Genomic DNA, 23,042 nt, shown 5'->3' with positions numbered 1-23,042 from the left:
TTTGTGAAATCATACTGGGACTTTCTTTGAGTAGATCCAGAGCAGAAACCAGTGACTGCTGGGAGGCAGAGGAAAGGGGATAGATGGTGTAGAAACAAGCATAAAGGTCAAAGGCGAGAAAAAAGGAAGGAGGCTGAAATGCTAAAATGAAGATTCAAACAAAAAGAGATATGAAGTAGCTCTAAGTTTCTGACATCCTGCACAGAGATCAGAGATGCACATGAGGAGTCTATGTTCATGCCCCATATATTCCCAGTACAGAACAGCAGTCTGTTGGTCCACCCAGCAAGTGAGATGTTCTTTTATTTTCTTCTTTACCTTTTTTGTCATTGGAAACTGAGATAAACTATGATGATATACTGACAAGCTGTCAACAAACTCAGAATCTGGGCAAATTCAGTTTCCAACATGTGAAGGACTTGACCTCAAAACTCACTCATTACATTTCAAAACAACAAGGCAGTTACTCATTCAGTAAATAAACTGTGTTACAAAAATGTAATTAGGGTTCCTATCTATACTGTTAAACTCATCAAAAGACTTGTGAAATAATTATGAGCATGCACCTGGTAACCAAAAGAGGTCCTGGTAGAAAAAAATTCATTCTTGTGGCATTAATGTACTCATGCTGCAACTATTGGTAGCAAGTTATGCATTCCTATGCAAATTTGTAAAATAATACTGAACATGTCGTTATAAACAAAGATATTCTATTATATTCAAAAGCCTACAGTAAAGAATATGATAGTTAATTAAATGACATATGTTTATTTCAACACCAAGGCTGTAATTCAGCTTCATGTTCATGACCTTCTTGGGAAAAAGATTTGCCTGAGCCAGCAGAACCATTTTAATTTTTATCTGCACTGCCTCAATAGAAAATTGATCACATGTAGCAGATCACTTCTGAATCACTCTTACTAAATGAATAATCGAGGGTGGTAAACACTCTGGTCCTAGCATTTAGATATGTAAAAGCAGTAGGGAACTGGCCACTGAATTTAGATTTTAAGATTTGTGTCCTTCAAAGGCAAATAGAACCAGTACTGAATTTTGATACTAGGTAAACTTGCACTGTGTATTTTTATGTTTTCTTGATAGTCCTTTATGAAATTCTCAATAACTATTTTTCCTAAGTGCTTCTAGTAGTTGTTCTATCTGTTATTTAGAACAAAAGTTGTAACAATGACTGTAAATCAGGGAACAGGTGATTTAAATGAGGCTAACTAAAAAGCACATATCAGGAACCTGAAGTGGAAATCTTGGGATTACTCCAAATTCACATAAGCAACACAGTCAGCAACACAACTGATGTTTTTTTATTCTTAATGATTAAGAATAACATTTATCCAGTCCATGCAATGGACAAAAGCACACTTGGGAGCACAGCACATTTTGCTCACCAACTTGGCACAAACTACATAAATAAAAGATAAAGCTAGCATGCAAATGCTTAACCCAATTAAACATCAACTGATTACCTCCTTAGAGCTGAGTGTTTCATTTTCTGGAATAGCCACTATGGCATTACTGGGCTGCCGGGCCAAGATGTCACAGATTGGAGAGAACATGAGGTTAAAAACAGGAAAAAGAAATTAATTATCAGTTCAATTTCTATATGAACTGTCACTACAATTTAATAATGAAAGCAAATACCCTCGGTCTTGCAAAGGATAGCAAGGCAATAAAATCCTGTTTAACAGGCTACCTGCCGAAAAGGCTCTTTCACTACTATTTTATCTGTATGAAAATCCATTTCAAGGTGTGACCTGTTTTCTGTTATATCATATTCCCATAATTAAAAGGGTGGGGAAGGGATAGATCACTTTCCAATCTGAAGGAGGTATCTCAACTAAAAATCACACCAAGGGCACCTGCCTTATAATGCACCTGAAATAATGCATATAAAATTATTTAAAATGCAATCACATTTCTGTCACTTGAATATCCATCTTCTTAAATCTCCTCCAAAAGAACTCTCCTGAATCTTAAATTTCATAGACATAAATCATACAAACACTTAACTAAAAAATTGCTGTATAACAGGAATTAGTATGTGCAGAAAGGAGTTTTAGATCTCAGTGATTTTCCTGTGTTTTGAGTATTATATGACTTTCACCTGAGAACTGAAGTTTGATGAATATGACTCAATTGAACAACTACACCAATTCCAATAAGATTTTAATTAGTAATACATAAATCAGGTAATTAATAGGATAGTAATTAGGTAAATAAATAAGCCAGAGCTTATAAAGGCAATGTTAAGATCACAAGCTTGTGACGTTTTCCTATGCAGTGACACAGAAACATCCTCAAGAAAAGCTTGCTGAAAGTGTTGGGGTTTGGGGATTTTAGAATTCTATGAAAACAAGGTTGTAAAAAGCTTATTTTCAGTGTATCAAAGACATTACTTTGTCTTGGTATTTAGATCAAATAGTTAATAAACAGGTGACGTGTTGCTCAAAAAGATATTGCTCTTGTCCTGAGAAGATTAATTTTGAAACTGTGCTCTTTGTGAAGCAAAACTGATCTGCTAAACTGCCCCTATATATAAAGAAGGATACTGAAGTGGAATATACTCTGATTTTCTGTGATTATGTAAAGATCTGCTATGTATTGCTTTCTCTCTTTGTAAATTTGCCCTGATTAGTTTTCAGGGAAGCAAGAATCAACACTAGCAGTAAGAGCAGCAGTTACAGAAGTTTTGACCTATTTTGCTTCTCTTTTTTTGCTTCTTTTTTTTCCCAAAATGAAAAGGCAAATTATTAACTTTAGGCACCAAGTTTATTTATTCATTCAGTAAATATAGACAAAGGAATAATTTTAGGCAAATAAAGAGTAAGGAAGGAGTAAGAATCCTAGATCCTTTCAGTAACAACATTTCTCCCTCTGAGGCATACTTGGCTCCTAATTTTAACCAGCACAGTCCCTAGACTTTACACCATGCCACTACTGCAGCATAGACAGGAGGAATTTAATGGGTTAAGTGGGAGATCAAAGTCCTGTTTCTAAGCCAAGCACCCTGCAACTACCAAGGGTGGGCAAACCTTGGTGATAATCAGATACAAAGTCCTAACACCTGCAGTTTCATAGCAAGCTTGTTTCATTGAAAAAAAACCTTGTAGTTACCTATTGCCTCACCAGAATATACATCTCTCTATTCCAGGAAAAGAAGGGTCAATCACAAAGAGAAGAGTGAAAAGTATTGATCATTTTCTGTTTACTTTGTGATGTGCACCTAAGTTCTCTGAGAACTGTCTACTGCTTGTTGCAGTAAAGAAAAGCTCCCTAGTCAGGTAGTGATCTGAGAATGCAATAGCTCTTTTTCTCAAATTGCACAAAGACCAATCAGCGAAAAATATCCTTTTACTGCGTTATCTCATCCTGGCCTTTCTTGCTAGTATTCATTGCCTATCATGGTGACCTGAAATGCCTCTCTGAGTCATAATTCTTCCTTACTTTGCTCCTGGAGTATGAGGTTTCAAGTCCCTCCTTAGTTCTGACAAAACCAGTGATTCTTTTTTTTTTAAACCAAGAAGTATATTTGCTTCCTTTATTTTGATAGCATCCTCTTTTCAATCCAAAGACCCAACATTTAGAGCAGTCTCCATGGAGCGGGAAATTATCTCTATTTTCTGGACACACTTGCTTAATATTGACTAATTCAAGAAGTGAGAGACAAACAAGGATTTAACTGATTAATAATGGAGGAAAAAAGTTAAAAAGACTGAAAACTTAGAGAAAAACTGAACTATATAAAGTTCTCTGCTTGCACCAGGCTTCTCTGACATGTTACCTTAGAAGAGTCTACACATTCTATAGTCAGGTGTCTGGAGACCTGATTTTGCCATGACATGGGGTCTAATCCTAAGGAAGTCACATATGGTTACATTTATAAAAAAAAAACCTTTATGTAGTACTTTAGTGAATATGCAGCACACAAGCCAAGGATTGCATCCTTTCTGTTGAAATAACATTTAGTCTTGCAGGTCCCTGAAAGGAAGGTGTTAGATTTTTTCCTGGAATTGTACAGCTATGTCTCTGCCAGCTGCGAAGGAGCTGAGTGCCTCGGCCTGGGTGACTTCATCCTAATTAGCTGGAGGCTTTTTCACTGTGTTATTTCTATCAAGTGTCAGTGTAATCTGAAATGTGTTAGCCTTGCTATGGAATAAGTCCCATGTCTGTCCTCCCAGAGTTTAACCAAGAGGTTACAGAGTCTTACTCTTTCCTCCATGATTTTTCCCTACAAATATAATTCTTGTTTTCTTGAATGCAGACTAAGCCAATCCCACAAACAGGATGGAACTTGTTGTCCCAGTGCTTTTGTTTTCTGCAGCTCCATGGGTAAGGAGTGGACACTTGGAAATGAGAGAATGAGTTTGAATCTCTGCAAGGTGAGATAAGCACTGTAATCAGGTGTCTTACTGTCTGAGCAAGTATTAAAGGAGGTCATTGGCATCTCCATGGTGTCTTGTTTGCATGGCTGTCAGCCGGAGTTGTTGGGAAGACACTTAACAAGACAGATAGCCTACCTGATTAAACTCAACCTTGTAACTGAATCATAGTACAACTTACAGCACTAAGCACAGGGGAAAGTTCCTCACAGAGAATGATCATCTCTGCAAAGATGAGCTATCAAGATCAGAGTACCAGATAGTCAACTTAAAAGTACCGGAATGCAAGGTAGGCAGAATGAGGAGGGATTAATACCCTTACTAGACACTGTGTGACTATCATCCCTCGGAGTCATACAGCAACGTGGTCATGTCCACAAGTTCTGAATTATGAATTCAGCTTGGACTATGTACTTTTTTGCGGGTGTGTTGTCTTAATGAGACCTCATCAAGCTCTGTCACTGGCAGTCTTTCAACTCCAGGTCAAAGCAGGTGGCAAGAAACCTTAGTTTCTCCCACAGATGTAAAGGAATTGCATCTGTTGATGTTGAAATATGACAATATTGCTTTTATAATTTGTACTCTTTGTCAGTTACAAAAATTCTGCATTTTGCCTTTGTCAGTTACAGAATTCTGCATTACTCTTACAAGGTTAATTAATAATTTTTAACTTTCCAGATATCAGTCTATTTTCTAATATTGTGATATTTTCCTTATTCTTTCTGAGAACAGTGAAAGAGAAAAATAGACAAATCTGCTTTTGTGGCTGAAAAAAAAATTGTACTGTGGAGGGTGGATATCCTGACAATATTTAAGTATTTAAAGCATGTAAGATCAAAGGGAAATTATATGCTTAGCCAAAATAACCTCTTGCAGACTCAGCCAAGGCTTAGAAAAAGGATTATATAACATCTTAGTTAGAACTTTGTTCATTTAGCTCTGTAGGGTAATCAGTAAGACATATTTGCCTTTAAAAGGTCAGTTTATCTTTATTGTGCTATGAATCACAGCTGCCTCTGAATAATATAAAGCTTTCTGAGGTGTTCTCAAGGTAAGGCCTTTTTCATAAATCTAAGTGACTCTCTAGAGGGTCTGCAACCTTTTCTAATTGAGGCACAGGTTTAAAACCCTTTGGAACCAGTGAGAGATAAGGTACATAAAAAATAAGAATGTTATGTTTCAACTATAGTAACCAGAGAACATTCATGTATACACTATTCTTTCAAACTACTCTGCTAAGACCACTAAGTTAATCCACTTTGAAAATAAATAGGTAATATAGATTTGTATGAAACACAGAGTCATTTCTTCACAACAGGAAAAATTACTAATTTTTGAAAGACTAAAAATGCTTGTTTATACACGTACAACAAACAAACTTATTTTTTTATAAAACTGTTTTATAGATAACCACTTTTTCTGAATGTAAGCGCAAGAAATCCAGGATACCACTAAATGGTAAAACACCCACAGCAGCAAAGACTATCTTCAACAAAGGGGAAAGAATATATATAATGTAAAGAGCCAATTTTAGGGATGCTGGGGAGGGACTATTCATTAGGGACTGTAGTAAGAGGAGAAGGGGTAACGGGTTAAAACTTAAACAGGGGAAGTTTAGATTGGACATACGGAAGAAATTCTTTACCGTGATGGTGGTGAGGCACTGGAATGGGCTGCACAGGGAGGCTGTGAATGCTCCGTCCCTGGCAGGGTTCAAGGCCAGGTTGGACGAAGGCTTGCATGGCATACTTTAGTGTGAGGTGTCCCTGCCCATGGCAGGGAGGTTGGAACTAGATGATCTTAAGGTCCGTTCCAACCCGAACTATTCTACAATTCTATGATTCTAATTTATAATTATGAAAATTCAGTCTCTGAAATTACATGGAATAAAATCCATTTCAAAGTTCAGTCAATTAAACACCCATTTTTTTGCAATTTCCACCTCTCTATAAAGAAAAGTAAAGCAGAAATGCTAATCACAACAAAAATTTATAACACACCTTCAGCCACCTATGTCTTGACTGACTTGCAAATCATTATTATATAGTACCATACTTGTGTATTTTTAACTTGCAGATTCCAAACCTCTCCCCAGATACTGGTAAGTATGTGCACAAGACAGACAGCTCACACACAGGCACAGTTCCCTGACAGGTTTTCACAGGACATATGCCTGGAGGACATCAGAGTGGGGTGAGACTGAAAGATTTGTATGAGAATACCAGAGGCTAGAGGAATTACAGGGTTTTGCAGTAGGGATTCCTTATCTTTAAGTGGAACTGGGGAGAGGGAGATGCACACAAGTGCAGCAGTGCATCAATTTGTCCTTGGGCTGCCTTTTCTAAGCCAAGTTGAACATCTCATGCTGGGCTAGCCATTGACATTGGGTGGGTATTTTCTGCCAAAATTATTTTTCAATGAAAAATACTAGAAACAGAAGAAAAAAAAAGCTTTCTGCAAAACATTTTGATCCCTTATAAACTCTCACTAGTCATTTTGAAAATTAAAATTAAGTGTTTAATTGTAAGAAATCCCATCTGTAACTGGCATATTGTGTTTTCTGACCTGGATGGTTCATTTTGCATCACTTCCATAAAGCATTCAAATGTATTTCACTATCAGTTCACTCTGTGGCAATAATGATAAGAGCCTCTGTTCTCTGCTGTGGGCTAATCAAGCTCTGCAGTTCCTCACAGGGCTAATTTTACTATAGGTGATTACAGGAGCTGGTGGCCAGCAAGGGTACCAAGCCCATAACAAAGACTTGGGGGAAGAAAACCACAACCTGCACACCTCCAGGGTAAGGCAGCAGAGACAAATATCTTCTAATCATATGGATTAGAACTATCTGCATCGAGTTAGATCATATAACCCAAATGATGCATATTGATTTCTGGAGTATTTAAATGTTTTCAAATTCATATCTGTATTGGAAAGAACATTTCAGAATTTCCAGTAATGCAGGTGTCTGAAATTTCCCTCAGCATACTGACTGTGAACTATTTATGGACTCACAGAAATTGAGTCATTGCTCAAAAGTGACGATACTTCCTTGCCCCAGGAAGGGGCTCATTGCTCGTTGACTGATAACAGCCAAAGAACTTTAACTGCTTTCCAGGTGAGAGCATGAAATTAAATGGATTTAATTTTCAGAGTTGACCTTCCACCTGCATATTTGCTTCCCAGATTAGCTGCAAAACTGAACAAGCCCTGTTTTCTCAGTAAGCTTTTCATGCAACAGAGATCTTTGACCTTAGTTACTGTATATCCAAACCACAAACTTTGACTGAATTTTCTTGAGTATACATGTGTAACTGTCATAGCCTATATTAAAATTTGTATTAAGATTGTATTCTACTATCATATAATTATTAAAATTATAGCTACTATTTAATTAAGGAAAGGAGAAAGCTAGTACTGTAATTTACAGCTTATCATATATGACCACTTCATCAAAATTCAGAACACATAGCCAAAAAGAAAAAAAACCCAACAACTAATGCCTTGAAGTTCATAACATCATTGTAACATACATAAATACTGGCTTCTTTAATTAAAGCTCTAAGTACATACTTGGAATTTCACAGAACTAATTGCATTTCATACATTTTTCTAAAGTAACTAGAAAAGGAGTTAATTAAGGCCATGTTTCAGAGTACACATTATATCAATACCTGCCATAACAGTTAATTGAATTCTAATTGTGGCAGTTTGTCCTTTAAACTGCAGTTTCCAAGTCAGCTCACTGTTTACTTTGCCTTGATACCTCAGAAGAGTTTTTACAATCTAAAAACCAGCAGGAAATTGTCTAGAAACATATGTGTTTAGTGACATCTAAGATATGAATTTCTATGCAGCTCTGTGTGTTTTGGGATAGTTCCCATTAACTATGATTTTTTTTTTCCTTCAGACTTTGTTTTCTCACTGCCTTTAATAAAAAGCATATGATTGGTTTTTCTGTGTCTCATACAGGTTATATGCCCACTAAATCTTTTTTATATTTTTCACTCAATGGTATATTTCTGCTTTTGTTGTTAAAACCAACAATCTTTACCTCTGAGCGTGTTCTGCTCTTTGTAATTTTGTCTTTTGTTTTTATTACTGTATTACAAGCAAAGACATGTCCCTAGGTTGCAGTTCCCATTTGCCAAATCATTAATAGAGATTATTTCTTAACAGTCCCATTTTCTGTGCTTTCAAATTCCCTTAGAAATGGCATTGTATCCAGTTCAATTTCAGTCATGGATCATGATCCCAGCATCAGAAGCAGCCTCCAACCTATGGCAAGCTTGCCCCCATCACCATTGGCATGTCATAGAATCCCTTTCACAAACAGTCATTAGAAGCAGATACTAGGATGTTGTACTTGGTCTATTGTGTTTCCTTTGGTTGTTCTCCTAAGACGTGTGCTCACATAGTAACCTGAAAATGCAGAAGGCTAAGATAAAGAGATCTTGGAGTTGTTAGCTAGGGCCAGAATTTCTATTATATTTGATACTGGTTTATGCATTTAAAATGTCTGCCTGAAATACATTAAGCAGAAGACTAGATGCAATCTGCATAGAAAACCATGGATAAGACTGAATTCAAGTTTTATATTACATAGAGATTTCTAAGAATGAAATCAAAACATTTTAAACTGATTTTTGGTTCTTGAGACTGGTTTAAGCTTTCCCAGCTAAGACAAGCTGCATAAATAAGAATGCAGAAAACAACAGAAGTGGCTCTAAGTAGGTTCCAAAGAAACCAGGACACTTCTGGGCACAGTGTTCACTAGAAAGCACATTTTGATTTCTAACTAAAGTGACTGCTGGGATCTGATCCTACCATGTTCAAGAAAACAACTCTGTGTAAAAACAACTCTTTTAAAAACAGTTCACTGATTTCTAAACAAAGTACACCAAAGATACCAGGGTCCTACCATCAACAGCCTCTCCTAGTGGAAATAAGACAGCAAGCTCTTAAAATTGCTGAACTACCCAGGTCAAACAGAGTGAGGAAGTGGTAATCAGTTCCTTCTTTTCCTTTGGAAAAGCTCTCTCTGCAGAAGTGGGTAGGAGAGGTCTTTCCAGGCAGTACCAGACTTAAGACATCTTCCTGTTAAGTGCATGCTGTGGTGTTTCCTGTTGAGCCTAAGCTACCTTCATGTTCTGTTGGTAATATGATGGCTTTGAAGAAAGCAATCAATTACCAAGTTATGATCCTTCTAAAGTTCTTCAGGAGAAATGTCTTCATTTAAAGATCAGCTGAGCAAGATCTCAAGAGGCATTTTCTGCGGGCATTATCAAACCAAGCCCAAAGTGATAGAAATGTCACTTAAGTATGATATGATTTAAATAGTTCACTGAGCCCAAGCAATGCCATTAAAGGATATACAATGGAGCCACAGCAATATTAAACATTAGTACTTTCCCAAAGAGGAGGTCCAATTTGTAACACAGCACTAATGAAATGGCTTTTTTGCCTCTGATTTCTTTTTCTGCACTAAAGCAATTGTTCAGGATCACAGATAGTAGAAGGTTGATCAACCACAATACACCTAGACAAGTATAGCATTTAAAATCACCATTTGAAAGAGAGAAAGAAACTCTATTCTAGAAATAAAAGCAGCTGGGATGATGTCTGGGAGAAAAGTACTTTTCCATGGCAACCTTGAAAGGCTGCCGTGTTCACAGAATGTCAATCCCCACTATGCTGCTATTAATCAAACACAAACTCCAATGAGTAGGAGATTGGATGGCGAAGTAAACACAACTGATTTCATCTAACAAACAAGAAAGATTCCTTTTAAGTATTCTGCTTGCCTATAAGCATGCAGATCTGCAAGTGATTATGGAAGGCTGACACAACAACATTTAGTGATCTCAAGATCTCAAGGTCCAGGAAAAGAAAGTAATAAATAAATTTGCTGGAGTCTGAATTTGGACATGAAATACAATTTTTCCTGTGCAAGCTTAGACCCTTACTCTTATAAATAATGTCTGATCAGATACAGAAATGGCAATTTTAAAAAAATTGTTGTACTCCTTGAAAAAATCCAATTCCTGCCAATCCATTTTTAAGGCTGTTCTGCTAAAGAATTTGCTGACAGAGAGATTTTCACAGGTGTGTACGTGAATCGTGTTCGCAGTCTTTGCAGACAGAAAGAAGAAGCAGTTTGAAAGTCAGTAAGGACTGGGAGACAGTTACCAGCTGAAGGAGCTACACCTGCTCATCCTTTGGCTCTCACTTGGGCAGGTCATTCCTTTCTCCTTCAGAATGACAGCTGGCTTCCCAAAATTTAACGCTCTCTGCCTTGGCAGGTATTTAATTCAGTCATGCCCCATATGAATCATAGAACCACCGAACAGCCCAGGTTGGAAGAGTTCAACCTTTTTGGGGGAAAGGGGGCCTAGGTGAGGTTACCTAGCACCCTGTCCAAACACATCTTGAAAACCTCCAGTGGTGGGGATTTTACCACATCCCTTTGGAGGTTGTTCCAGTGACTGATTGTTCTCACTGTAAATGACTTCTTCATACAACACAAGGAAATCTCTCCCCATACAAGATGCATCCATTGTCCTTTGTCTTCTCCACGTGCCTTCCTGTGAAGAGGAAGCCTCCATTCTCTTTGTAGCCATCCTTTTAGTACAGGAATACTGTAAAGAGGTTCCCCCCTTAGCCTTCTCTTCTCTAGGAAGAAAAGACGTAACTCCTTCAGTCTTTCCTCATAGGGCAGATTCTACAGCCCTTTGATATCTCTGTGGCTCTCTTTTGGATGGTCTCCAATCTGTTCACACTGTTTTTTAATTGCTGGGACCAGAACTGGACACAGTATTCCAGGTGCAGAGTTGTGCTCTTCCACCCTACAGAGCTCTCTGGTAAACTGAAGGGATCTCCAGCAGAAGCACTCTTTGGAATTAACCATGGTGATGAGAGTTACCACAAGATCTCCATCACTGCAACAGCTATATTCATGTCCACCTTCCTGAGCTGTTTTATTCCAAAAAAGGAAAATGATAGTTTTTATAAAAAAAAGTTCAACTCCTATAATTATTCAAGACCAAGGAATGTAAATAAAAATAGCAGCACCTGATGCCTGGGGGCAGACTAGGGAAGGAGAGGACAAGGAACATAATAAGGCAAACAAAAACAGAATCAGTTCAGCTGAATGGGCAACATTCTTATTTCAGGAGCAGCCTGTGCACAGAAGAAAGTAGCCTTCCTTGCTCTCCAAGCAGAAGGATAGACACAGTAGCCTTGTTCACACTTCCTCTTCCCATCAATGTTAAAACCACATTTCTGAAAGTATTTGGGCCACAGATACGTATTTCATCACTCTGAACAGTTATAACTACAAAAAGCTGCGAGGTATATCTCTCCGCTTCATCTGGGTAATTTTATCAGCTATGACGGTTCAGGCATTCAGTGGAGCTTCAAACAAGAACAACCTGGACCTTACTGTCCTTTTGATACAGCATTTCAGATAGAGACAGATGTTATTTTTTCATACACTGAATGAGCATATGAAATTATTCTGGTTTTAGGAGCTCACCATATCGAATATCTCTGAATAAGACACAGGTGATCATTATGGGTTTTTTTTCCATATCCCATTTCCCATTTCTAAGGGAAGACTTGTTCAATGAAAGTGCACGTAGAAGGTAGCAATGCCTTTCACGGGCACATTGTATCCATTCTCAACGGTATATTTAAAACAAATTTTAAATTATTGTTAAGAATATATAGCAGTGGGGTTTGCCCTCTAGTGGAAGATGAAGAAAAGTACAACATATGCTTCTAAGTGTTAACACACATATATTATATATGGATTGACCATGTGGACACTTACCAAGTGTTTACTAGATGCTGGAGAGGCAACAAGTGAGTCACACTGCATATTATTCCTTATCCTGGGGAATGAGAACTGAAGAGGGGGAGCACCAGGGATTTACAGAGGTGACAGTCCAGGTTTAGTAGAGAATGGAAAAAAATACCCATAATGTCTGGATATTGTTTAAGGAACAGTTCTAACGGTTTGAAATTTCAACACCTGATACTGTGTCTACTGTATTGTGTTTTCTGTTACTTCAATTATATATGAAAATAAATTAAATAATTTATTTTAAAAAACATGAATAGCTCAGACCATAGTTGGGTGGTGCACAAGATGTGGCTATCACCAGAAATAAGAGGCAAATATTGTCAGGGGTTTTATCAACATATACTGATTCCAATGTTAAATATTGATCGTGTGAATAAGGTCTAAATTAGTCAACCTTTGGTTACCAAAGAATGTTAATACTATAAACCAAAACAGATTAAAAACATATTTTAAGTGGTGAATATTTACTTCTTGTGTAAATAAACCTCTGTTTATATTAAATTAGCCCAGTACTAACATCTGGTTATTCTGTTTCCCAAGGTACTGGGACACACCTACCTCCATTGTAAAAAAAGGAAGACTCAGGGAATTACAGGCCAGTCAGTCTCACCACAGTGCCTGGCAGGATCATGGAACAGATCCTTCTAGAAACTATGCTAAGGAATATGGACCATAAGGCAGATGATTGGTGACAGCCAGAATGGCTTCACAGGGGGCAAAATGTGTCTGATAAATTTGGTAGCCTTCTATGGTGGGGTTACAGCACTGATATATAAGGGAAGAGTGATTGACATCATCTAACTGGACTTGTGCAAGGCATTTGACACTGTCCCACATGACACTGGAGAGGCATAGATTTGATGGTTGGACCACTTGGTGGATAAGGAATTTTAATATAGCTCTTATACATTAAAAAGTATAAAATATAAAAGTAAAACAAAAAATCTTTACAGATGCATGAAGCTTACAGGAAAGCCACATGAAATACCTTTGCTAACAGTGGACAGTAACAAATGACCCAAGAGATAAAACTTGTGTTAGAATCATCGAATCATAGAATCATAGGTTATCCTTGGAAAGCACCTCAAGATCATTTAGTTCCATCTCACACTAAACCATATGTTGTACAAGGAAATGGAAGAAACCAAAGAGAAAATATAGCTCTTATATTAACATTATACAGGAAGAACCTGTTAACATCAGAGAGATGTAGCTGCATTTATCAGTTTGCAAAGCTCACAAAGGTTGCCTGAAATGCCAGAAGTTCCTTGAGGTCAAAAACTGTGGATGAAGAGGCCTCATAATCATTACCATATGGGTGGATGCAAATATACAGGTTGCGTTGTCCTATGACCTTTGCATTCAAGAGAAGAGTTTGGGGTACACAGTATTATGGGAAATCAGAGCGGCTTCAGAATTCCTTATTTGAGCAATCACTCAGCAAGGGTATCCCTGTTTGAGAAAACAGCTAACATGATACACCAAAAAATTACACTGTTTTACTGTCTTAAGATAACTTATTCATCTTCCCATACAGGTTTCTGAGTTTCTAGCAGTTTTCATTAGCAAATGCTAATACCTATTTTCATTATAAAAGCTGACTTCAATGGTCATATGAATTGTTTATTCATGTGAATGTCCCGTAATGAACCAGGAAACTTGTTGAAACCCTTGCTGTGTAAAATAAGTGTCAGTCCAGTTCAGTAAAAGCTGAAACAAAACGAAACCCAGTCTAGCAGATGTGGAAAGGTTCTTTTGGTCAGAATGACTCACAGACAGGACAAAAGGTTGATTTTAGTTTTAGTCCATCCTAATAAGTGGGTAGAATTGCATATTTTATACATTTCACAGGACAAAGGGGCCAGCTTCAGACACTGTTGACTTTACCTATTAACCTATATTATGTTTCTAGTCAACGGGCATACAAAGACTTTTCCAGGCATTTCTTCAAAGTCCAATGGCTGACCAACATACATTCTCTGCAGAGGTGATAACTTCTCTCTTAAGCAGTTTCAGCTCCCAATCTGCCTAAAACTAGTAAGTCATGTATCACCCTGTGCTTCTCCTAAAGAGGAAACCATGACATAGCCTAAAGATACAGCACCTAATGCCTGTGTTTTAACCTCTTGCATCCTAAATAAAGCACAATGTACATCTTAGAGTGAGGTTATTTCTCCAGGAATCAAGGTTTGAGCATTTCCAGCCAGATCCTTTTACAAAAAAAAGGCATGCAAGTGAAGCATTAGGGGGTCCAAACAACATCTTCTATAGACTTCCACAATTGATGCTTTTCTAACACCAGACAGGAGCTCTCTTGACATATTGTAAACACCCTGTGCCACCTGCTCTTTTTCAGACTTCAGCTAAGACGCAGGGGCTAGTTTTCACCTTACAAAGCTCATTAGCCAGCCCTATCACCCATACTTTGGACTACAGAGATTTTGTCTAACTTCATGCTGTTAGAAGTTAGAAGACACCAACATCAGTAAAGCTGTAGTTCCCTATGTATGGGCAAGAGACAACTGCTTGTCAAGAAGACAGATAAAGCCACAGAAAAAGCCTGTATTTCTCTCAGGTTAGCCTCCCTTCCCTCAGTCCCCAAGAAAAAGGAAAGAGACCATTACTTTAGTATGGGTAAATGTCAAAAGTAATCAGAGCATGAGGGATGAAATGATTATTCCTCCTTTCGAGAACAAATAGCTTGAATAAGGAGTAGCCCTGTCCTGGCATGCCTGGAGTAAACAAGCCCTGACACAAGCTGTGCCAAGGAAATGAAAAGCAGCAATATCTCCAGGGATGCTGAAGACACAGGCTTGTCTGACATGCATCTCCCAGAGCACCTGCCAGGAGTGATCCTAAATTTTGCCTGGAATTGAAAGGATAAAAGCCTGACAAAGCTCTTGGATGACGCCACACTTGACGCTCACCTTATTGTACAAAGAGCTGTGACTGTAAGGGCTATAAGGATTCTCTTGAACATCACACATGATGAAAGACAAGTGGCTGAAAGGTCCAGGGTTTAGAGAGTCAGCAAGGGAGACAGAAGACACATAGGAGACTTAGTTGGAGAGATCAGTTTAGTTGAATACAGAGGGTATAGGAGAGCAGTCTCCTATGAAAAAAGAAAAACAAAAAAAAGATTAATGGATGAAAGAAAAAAGCTTTGGACAGAAAGCAAAGTTCTTGCCTTGCGCACTTTCTACATTTCACAGAGCTTGATGATTAACTAGGAAACACTCTACCTTCATGCCAATACAATTGTTCTACACTAAATGCTTTCATTGGCATGAAAGTACACATGAAAAAAAAGCCTGCTGTAGATGACCCATTAAACCAGCTACACTTTGGCTGATGAGCAGTGCAACTCCTTGCACAACCATGTTTTGGGACATTTTCTGGGAGGATAGGTTGGAGACAAAATCAATCTGAAAACTTGAAAAACTGAAAACAAAATCAAAGTGTTTGAGAGTACAAAGGAAAGTCTACCTTATCTATGTACTAGCAGGATCACTTCAGGCTTTTTAACAAGACTTTTTAACAAGCATTTTCATCCATTTAAGAGTTAGACCAGTGAAGGTCCATACTCAGTATATTTCACTACTTCAAGTTCTTAGCAGTTATTAGTGTTTCTGGTTAAAAAAAAAATCCCAAACAATACATATATGGAGTTTGAAACCTAAAGAATAAAATCCTTAAAAAAAAAAAAGTCCTTTTAAAAATTGGGGTAGAGTGAAGGATGCATACACAGGTTTTGGCACAAATCTCATGCTCATGTTTTGTCTAGGCCACTAACACAGTACACCCACTTGGCGGGTGAGTCTAGACCAGGAACTCCTTTGCACACTGTGCCTTTGAGCTCAATACCCAGAAAATTTGTGACAAGACTTGTGATGAGTTCCAGCAGAAGCTAATGTATCACCTGCCAAAAGAAGCACAGTGAGCAAACTAGTGAATCAGAGCCCTGAAGCAGCAAGAGACTGGAAGGGGACCAGGCAGCAGTCACTTCACACAGACCTTGCCTCCTGCCTCTTGCACTCCTCCTCAGAGGCACCAGCCCTACTTATTTATTAATGATAAACCTTGGCAAACTGGCTTCATAGCTTCATGCCACTTGTAACTATTATCTCCTTAGTTAATTTTTCTCTCACTCTTCCATTGCCCAAAGTGGCTTAATGACAAAGGAGCCTATGTAGATTCTTGTCAATAAATATTTGCAAGCACATGAATTCTCTAACATTTGTTGAGTTGTCTTCATATTAATGTGTAATAAAATACCCTATTATTTCCCCAAAAAGATTCTATTTCCCTAGTTTCCAATTAAAATCTTCATGAAACCATCAGTCACATCAGCACTGGACATGAGTTACATATACTTCCAGTATATCTTATGGTTGTTTGTTTTTTGAACAAATTGGAGCATACTTGCAAAATTTGTGAAACATTAATGAAATGTACTAAGCAAGAGAAAAAAAATATTTCTCATAATGGGGAAATTACTATCTCCAGTAACGGTATCTAAAAATGTAGGAAGCTTAATACCGTCATACTGGAACCTCAGTCTGTACCACTGTCTGAAGAAAGGGCATAATGGGGGAATATCCACTGAACAGCCAGTGTTACAAATTGTATATGCCCTCAGGAAAAAGCTAATATGAGAAAAAGCCAAAATAAAATGAGATTTTTCCCTTGTTTATAAATTTTATTGGCATATGAATGTCAGTCTACTAACAGTGTATCCAGAACACAAATAAAAAGAGCTTTATGTGAGCTGAGCAACATCCTTTCCAGATGATCTTTATTAATTCAGAAATCTCTTTTTGTCTCTGTCCACTACTTTGCATTATCTGCATGAGAGCCACTGCCTGTTAAAGCAAAAATTACTATTTTTTTTTTTTTACCAGGAAAATTGCCTTTTCCACACAGGGACATTTCTTAATGAAACGAAAAGCAAACAAGCTACTCTCTGCTGTGCAAAAAAGAATGTGTGTTCGACACAGGGGCATGAAGCTGAAGGTCAGCAGTTACAGCTGGCTGCATCATTATGTCTCAAGCTGAATGTCACCCACATAGTCACCAGTGCTCAGTGTCACATTAGGAAGATTGGCACAGAGAGGAAATACTGAAGAGGGCTAAGAAAAGTCAAAAGAGAGAATAAAGCTGATGCCATCTGGAGTTTCATCTAGTCTGTACTGTCCTTGACAATGCAGCCTGAAAGTGTCTGTCCTTCCAAGAAGGGCTGGATGAAAAAGAGGCAGCAACATCACGTAGTGAGAGTTCTATTAGCAATGTTATTAGCGAGAAAGGAAAACACAGAGATAGGGAGAGAACAGAAATATTTTTTCCCTCCAGGAGTGGAAAGACCTCCAAAGAAAACCAGGAAAAATCAGTAACAGTATAAGCAGCTTTGCCCTCAGCCAAAGCAGATATTATTTGAGGACAAGTGCGCTAGTACCATCTCTTCTGCAGAAAGCAGAAAACCTAACTGATAGCTTCCTGGTTTTAGTCCACAGCCCTCACATCCCATGAATCCTGACAATTTACCTGACTTTGGGGTAATATTAGTGAGAGCACCTCCCGCTCTTTGGAAGCCAGCTGTTGGGCAGCCAAAAATGGTAACTACTGAAAGCAGGTGAAGAGGCAGAATGAGTGTCCTTACAGGCTAACAACCCCATGGTTAGAGATGAACACTGTGATTTTCAAGCTGTTGTCTGGGCACCAAGCCCAGTTCAGCAGGCACTGCTGTTGCTCTCCTACAGGCACTAAAACCCCTGAGGAGAGTTTCACAGATGCTGTAAGATTACGAACATCCTCATGTGGGCACCCAAGTCTTCTGCACTCACAAGAGACTTATGTCAGCACCATAAACCTGCTCTGAGAGGCAAAAGCTGAAATCATAAACATGCTCTCGTGATCAGCACTTCAGCATTTTCCCCAGATCTGGCTATTATCATACTGCTGATTGTTGTATTAGACCACCAGTAGAATCATTTAACCATTTCTCACACAAACAAAAATGGTTTCTGTTAAGCCAGTGAATCCGTCTGTATACAGGCCCAAGTACTTCCTTTTTCAGAACAATGTCTTTATAGGTATTTCCCAAAGTAACAAGCATTTTGCAGCAACCTGCAGTATTTATTACCACAAGTTTAACATATTCACTGTCAAATTAACTTTTCCATCTAATGAAGTCAGCGTACAATATGTTTAGCTCATTTTAATATATATCTTTTATGTAAAATAATTTTGGCTTTCGTTAAAACTACCACATTTATTCCTGGACTTATTGCATCCTCAGTACTTCAGTAATGTGTACTATAAGTAATTTATACTTGATTTTTACAATTAATTTCACATGTCCGAAAGCTTCAGACTATGGCAATAACCTCAGGTTTGTATTCACCTAAAAATACAAGTTTGGTGATTGCATCCTTCCTTCATCAGTGAAACTGTAGCCAGCACAATCAGTACCCAGCCCTGACAAAAGGAAGGTATGAGCTGCCCCTGCCTTTGCAGAGCCCCACTGAGGTGGTCTAGCAGCAGCTCCAGGACAGCTCTCTTTCTCTTTCATCCCAGGTGAATGGCAGGACAGTGTCTTGGCATGAGAAGGTTTTCAGTAAGTCAAAGCATGAAAAACTCACTATGAACTCATGTGGAGTCTCAGAACTCAAATGTTCACACTCAGCCTCAGAAGTTCAGAGACAAATAGTAAACCATCATTTTTATTATTATTTTCTTATATTTTATGGAAACTCTACATTCTGTAAAAATCTGTAGAATGAGAAACCTTCTGATGTCACCCATATGTGTTGCTGAAACCCACTAATGCTACAAATCTTTCTCTCTTTGTAATGCTGCAGTACTCTTGAGAAATGCTAGGATTGTTCTACAGCAAGTCAGAACTATGGTGAGAAATAGGAAGAATGAAAAGGAAAATCATTAAAAATCCACCAAAATATATCAGTTTTCAAATGGAGAAGAGAAGGCTGCCATAGTTAAAGCCTCTCTCTAATGTGAGAGGCATAGAAGAGAAATTTGAGTGGTAAGGTATTTTATTCACTTCATAACTGACAAAAGGACTATTGGCTTCATTTCGCTACCCTGAAAATGGAAAATTCCAAACCTGCTGGCTAAGTTAATAATAAGCTCTTACAGGGACATTCAGATTATGTATAGCAGTTAAGGTTTAATTCACATAAATGTACGAACACAAATGAACAAGAAAAGGCTGACAGAACCATTTATCAGGGGTTTCTCTGAGGCAATGCCTTACACAGGTCAGCAAACTTCAAGATGTGTTTTTGCAAAGTGACCCTGTGGCTTTATGCAGAGGTCTGTGGGAGAAGACAGCACATTTGCTGGCCATAGGTTACATTTTAGTGCCTATCACATGTGGTAGAAGAGCTATCCTCTCAAGCTGTGAAAGGACAGCTTGGACCTGGGGTAGCTACAGACAGGGGACTGACACAGAAACTCACTGAGAGTCCTCTCCAGTCTCCTTTGGAGAAGGAAGAATGAACCTAGCCCAGTCTTTGCTGTCCTCATTTCCCTTTAGAGAGGATTCAGATCTGGACCCCAAATGTATGAAGGACTTTCTAGTAGATCTGATCCAGACACCTGTTTGACAAGGGAGCACAGGATTTCTGGTTTCTTTTGTACAGTGTTTCCTACAAACATCATAAAACCGTCCTCTCCTCAGCCTCTCCTTGGCTTTTAGATCACACAAAAAAAATGACCCTTTAGAAAGCCCAGCTGCCCATATCCAGCCTGGAGACTGTCCTCCAGGAAGCAGTGACCATTAGGGAACCATCTAACTTCACAATAAAAAAGAAGACCAGGACAAAAGAAGGATTTAAGGTTATTCCATCATCTTTAAGAAAACTAAATGAGGCTATAAAATCCTTCACTGAGAGTTACTCACCTGCTCAGTATTTTGATCACTGATTTCTTCAAGGTACTTTTTAAAAGGATTGGGTTGATAGGACTCCTCCTTTTGCTGTGCACTCTTTCCTTTCACCAGCACCGGACGAATGACACCAGGTTTTGTCTTGACACAGCCATGGGAAAAGAGATGGAAGAAAATAAAATAAAATACTTTACAGTTCACAGAGTATTTCCTGGGTCAGTTCCAGAGCAGCTGTACTGACTACGGGGTTTTTAATTTTATCAGTAATTTATTTCACTACCAAAATTATTCAGGTGTCATGTTGCCTGGCCTACTTTTACTACAGATTCTGGACAATAACGAGCTGGTTTTATGCCCAGAACCTCACCACTGACATCTGTTTACAATCAATACAAGAATAGATGCTGGGCTGTCAGACTATGGTTTGTGGGGTTTGCTGGCTGTTTGTGCTAGCTGTTCAGCTGCATCTTGATAAGTTCATCAAGTCACACTTATGCACAGCCACACATCTGCTTTCATGCTGCACATTCCTCTCTGGGTTCTTCAAAACAGTAACTTTGAGGCAAGGAAGGACAATATATGATGCTGTTAACTTACACCCAGGCAGCAACAGATCAGGGAAAAGTCTTTCTGGGGAACAATATCAATGACTACATGCTGAACTTCATAGAATCATAGCAGTTTTCATGCTGCACAATGGCTTCCAGCTCCTCCTGTTTGCTACCCATGCTGCTTACACTGGTATAGATGCACTTCAGTTGGGCTATTAATCTCACCCCTTTTTAAGGGGAAGAAGCCCTAATTCCTACATGACCATTCCCAGGTGCTTCTGTGGTTTCTAACATGTCAATAACCCCTTATCTTTGCTGCTACATGGATCTTCATCTGCTACCAGATACAGCAGACCAAAGGATCTCACTTGCATGCCATCTCTCAAACGTTGGCTTGCCACCCTCAGGCTTATCTCCAGCAAGCCCCTTCAAATCTAATTTAAATATCCTTCAGTGATCCCTGCAAACTCCTGTGCAAAGATCTTTTCCCCTTTGAGACAGGTGAACCCCATCTGTTGCCAGCAGACCTGGTGTCCTGTAGACCAACCCATGAACAAAGAACCCCAGATTCTGCTGATGACAGCAGGCTCAGAGCCAGGTGTTGATCTGCTGGCTCTCCCTGTTTCTTCCCTCCTCATTCCCTGCAACTGGTAGGATGAAGAACACTTCTTGTGCTCCTGATCCCTTACCAGTCATCCCAAGGCCCTGAAGTCTCTCTTAGTTGCCCTTGGACTTCTTATTGTAACTTTGTCACTGCCTACCTGAAAAATCGGTAATGGATAGTAATCTGAGGGCTGTACTAGCATAGGAAGTTTTCTCTTTGCATCTTTAACCCAGGTCCCAGGGAGGCAGCAGGTGTCCATAAGAAGTGGGTCCAGTCTATGTATTGGGCTTTCTGTTCCCTTCAGAAGGGAGTCTCCTATGACAATAACCTGTCTTTTTTAACTTTATGGAAGCACTTTTGACATAAGACATAGGACAACTTAACCCTGACAAAGTCTCCATGCTAGATGAACAAATATCCTTGTCATTGTTCCACTTGCAGAACCTCACACCCCTCATGCAGGAGCACTTGGGCAGGTGTGTCATCCAGAGGATGGATGCATCCAGTGCACTGAGCAGTAGCTTATCACCATTGCCCAAATCCCTTAAGTCACTGTGTTCAGCCAGGCAGAGAAGGGACAGGGAATCCTTTATATCATACATCCTGTCTGCCTGCTGGGCCTGTCTCAGGGAAGGCAGCCTGTGTCTCTTTCACTCTTTCTGATAGTCCTCAACCTACCCACGTTCTCCCTGAGCTCTGTCACTAAGGAGAGAGTTCCTTTATCTGGTCACACCTCCCACAGGTCTGGTCACTGCTGCTGTACAACACCAGTATAAGAGCAGGGCACAGGCTGCAGCTGGCACTGGGGTGGCAACGTGTTCCCAACAGAGCTCTGCCTGAGCAGCTGCATCCATTGTGGTGGATGCAGAGCTTAGAGAGGCCAGGGCTTTCTGCAGGGTAGATACCACTGCTCCCTGCTCAACTGGCAGAGATTCAACACCTTCCTGCACACCCTTTTGCGCGAACTGAACACGCCATGCCCTGTTTACCCACACTGTGGCAACATTTCTGGTCACTGGTGCTCCCTAAGGGATGCTTTTATACATGGTGGGCCTTGGTTGCCATTGCTCCCAGCTCCCCTCCCCAAGTCCTGTCAGCCACTGTCACACCAGCTGCAGGCTCCTGGCAGCTCTCCCACATCCCCTGATGTTCCTCCGTTTTGGGGACCCTCCTGTGCTCCATGCTAGAGCATTCTGCTGCGGATCACACTGGCACCTGAGCCACTCACCTCAATGACTGAGTGACAGCATCTTTGAGAGGTCACTTTAAAAAGTGAAGTTTTAGAGACTTTAATTAACATGGATGTGTGATACCCCTCATTTCAGACAGATTGGATTATCTAGTCAAGAAAAGATCTTAGGTAGCTACCAACCAACCAAAAGAACTGGCTGTTGACTTGCCAATTTAGTACATCTGTGACTTGCAGAATTCTTACAGTAAAGTCTGACATGATGGACTGTGGCATAAACTCTCAATGGAGGCTAGGGGATAATTTTAAAATACACAACCTGTTCAGTAAACAAAGAAAAGGAAGAAAATAGTTTGCATTCTCACTGGAATTTGGGAAGTCCTGGAGGGATCTGTGATTGAATTTTATCTTTTAAATAAGTCAATTCTGTTCTTCTCTGCTGCAGCTGTCCCATAGAAAATGGGCAGGTTTTGTCACAACTGATACAGATAACAACAGGACTGATGCTAAGCTCCTTCTGTGGGGACAGCTTGCCCA

The 23,042-nt window shown here is 39.2% G+C and overlaps 1 protein-coding gene across 1 annotated transcript in view; it reads right to left on the bottom strand.

Moving 5' to 3' along the window:
• MLIP (muscular LMNA interacting protein) overlaps positions 1–23,042 on the bottom strand; it is a 114,954-nt gene that overhangs the window by 10,089 nt on the left and 81,823 nt on the right. Inside the window, exons 11-12 of the mRNA XM_034060437.1 lie at positions 20,177–20,302; positions 1,482–1,535 (exon numbers count right to left, since the gene is read on the bottom strand). Of these exons, the coding sequence (XP_033916328.1) occupies positions 1,482–1,535; positions 20,177–20,302 (180 nt within the window). The remainder of the gene's footprint in view (positions 1–1,481; positions 1,536–20,176; positions 20,303–23,042) is intronic.

This window comes from Melopsittacus undulatus, chromosome 3 (genome assembly GCF_012275295.1).
Source record: "Melopsittacus undulatus isolate bMelUnd1 chromosome 3, bMelUnd1.mat.Z, whole genome shotgun sequence".
Classification (NCBI taxonomy): domain Eukaryota; kingdom Metazoa; phylum Chordata; class Aves; order Psittaciformes; family Psittaculidae; genus Melopsittacus; species Melopsittacus undulatus.
Note: the sequence above shows the minus strand (reverse complement) of the source record. Positions and strands in the feature narration are given on the sequence as shown.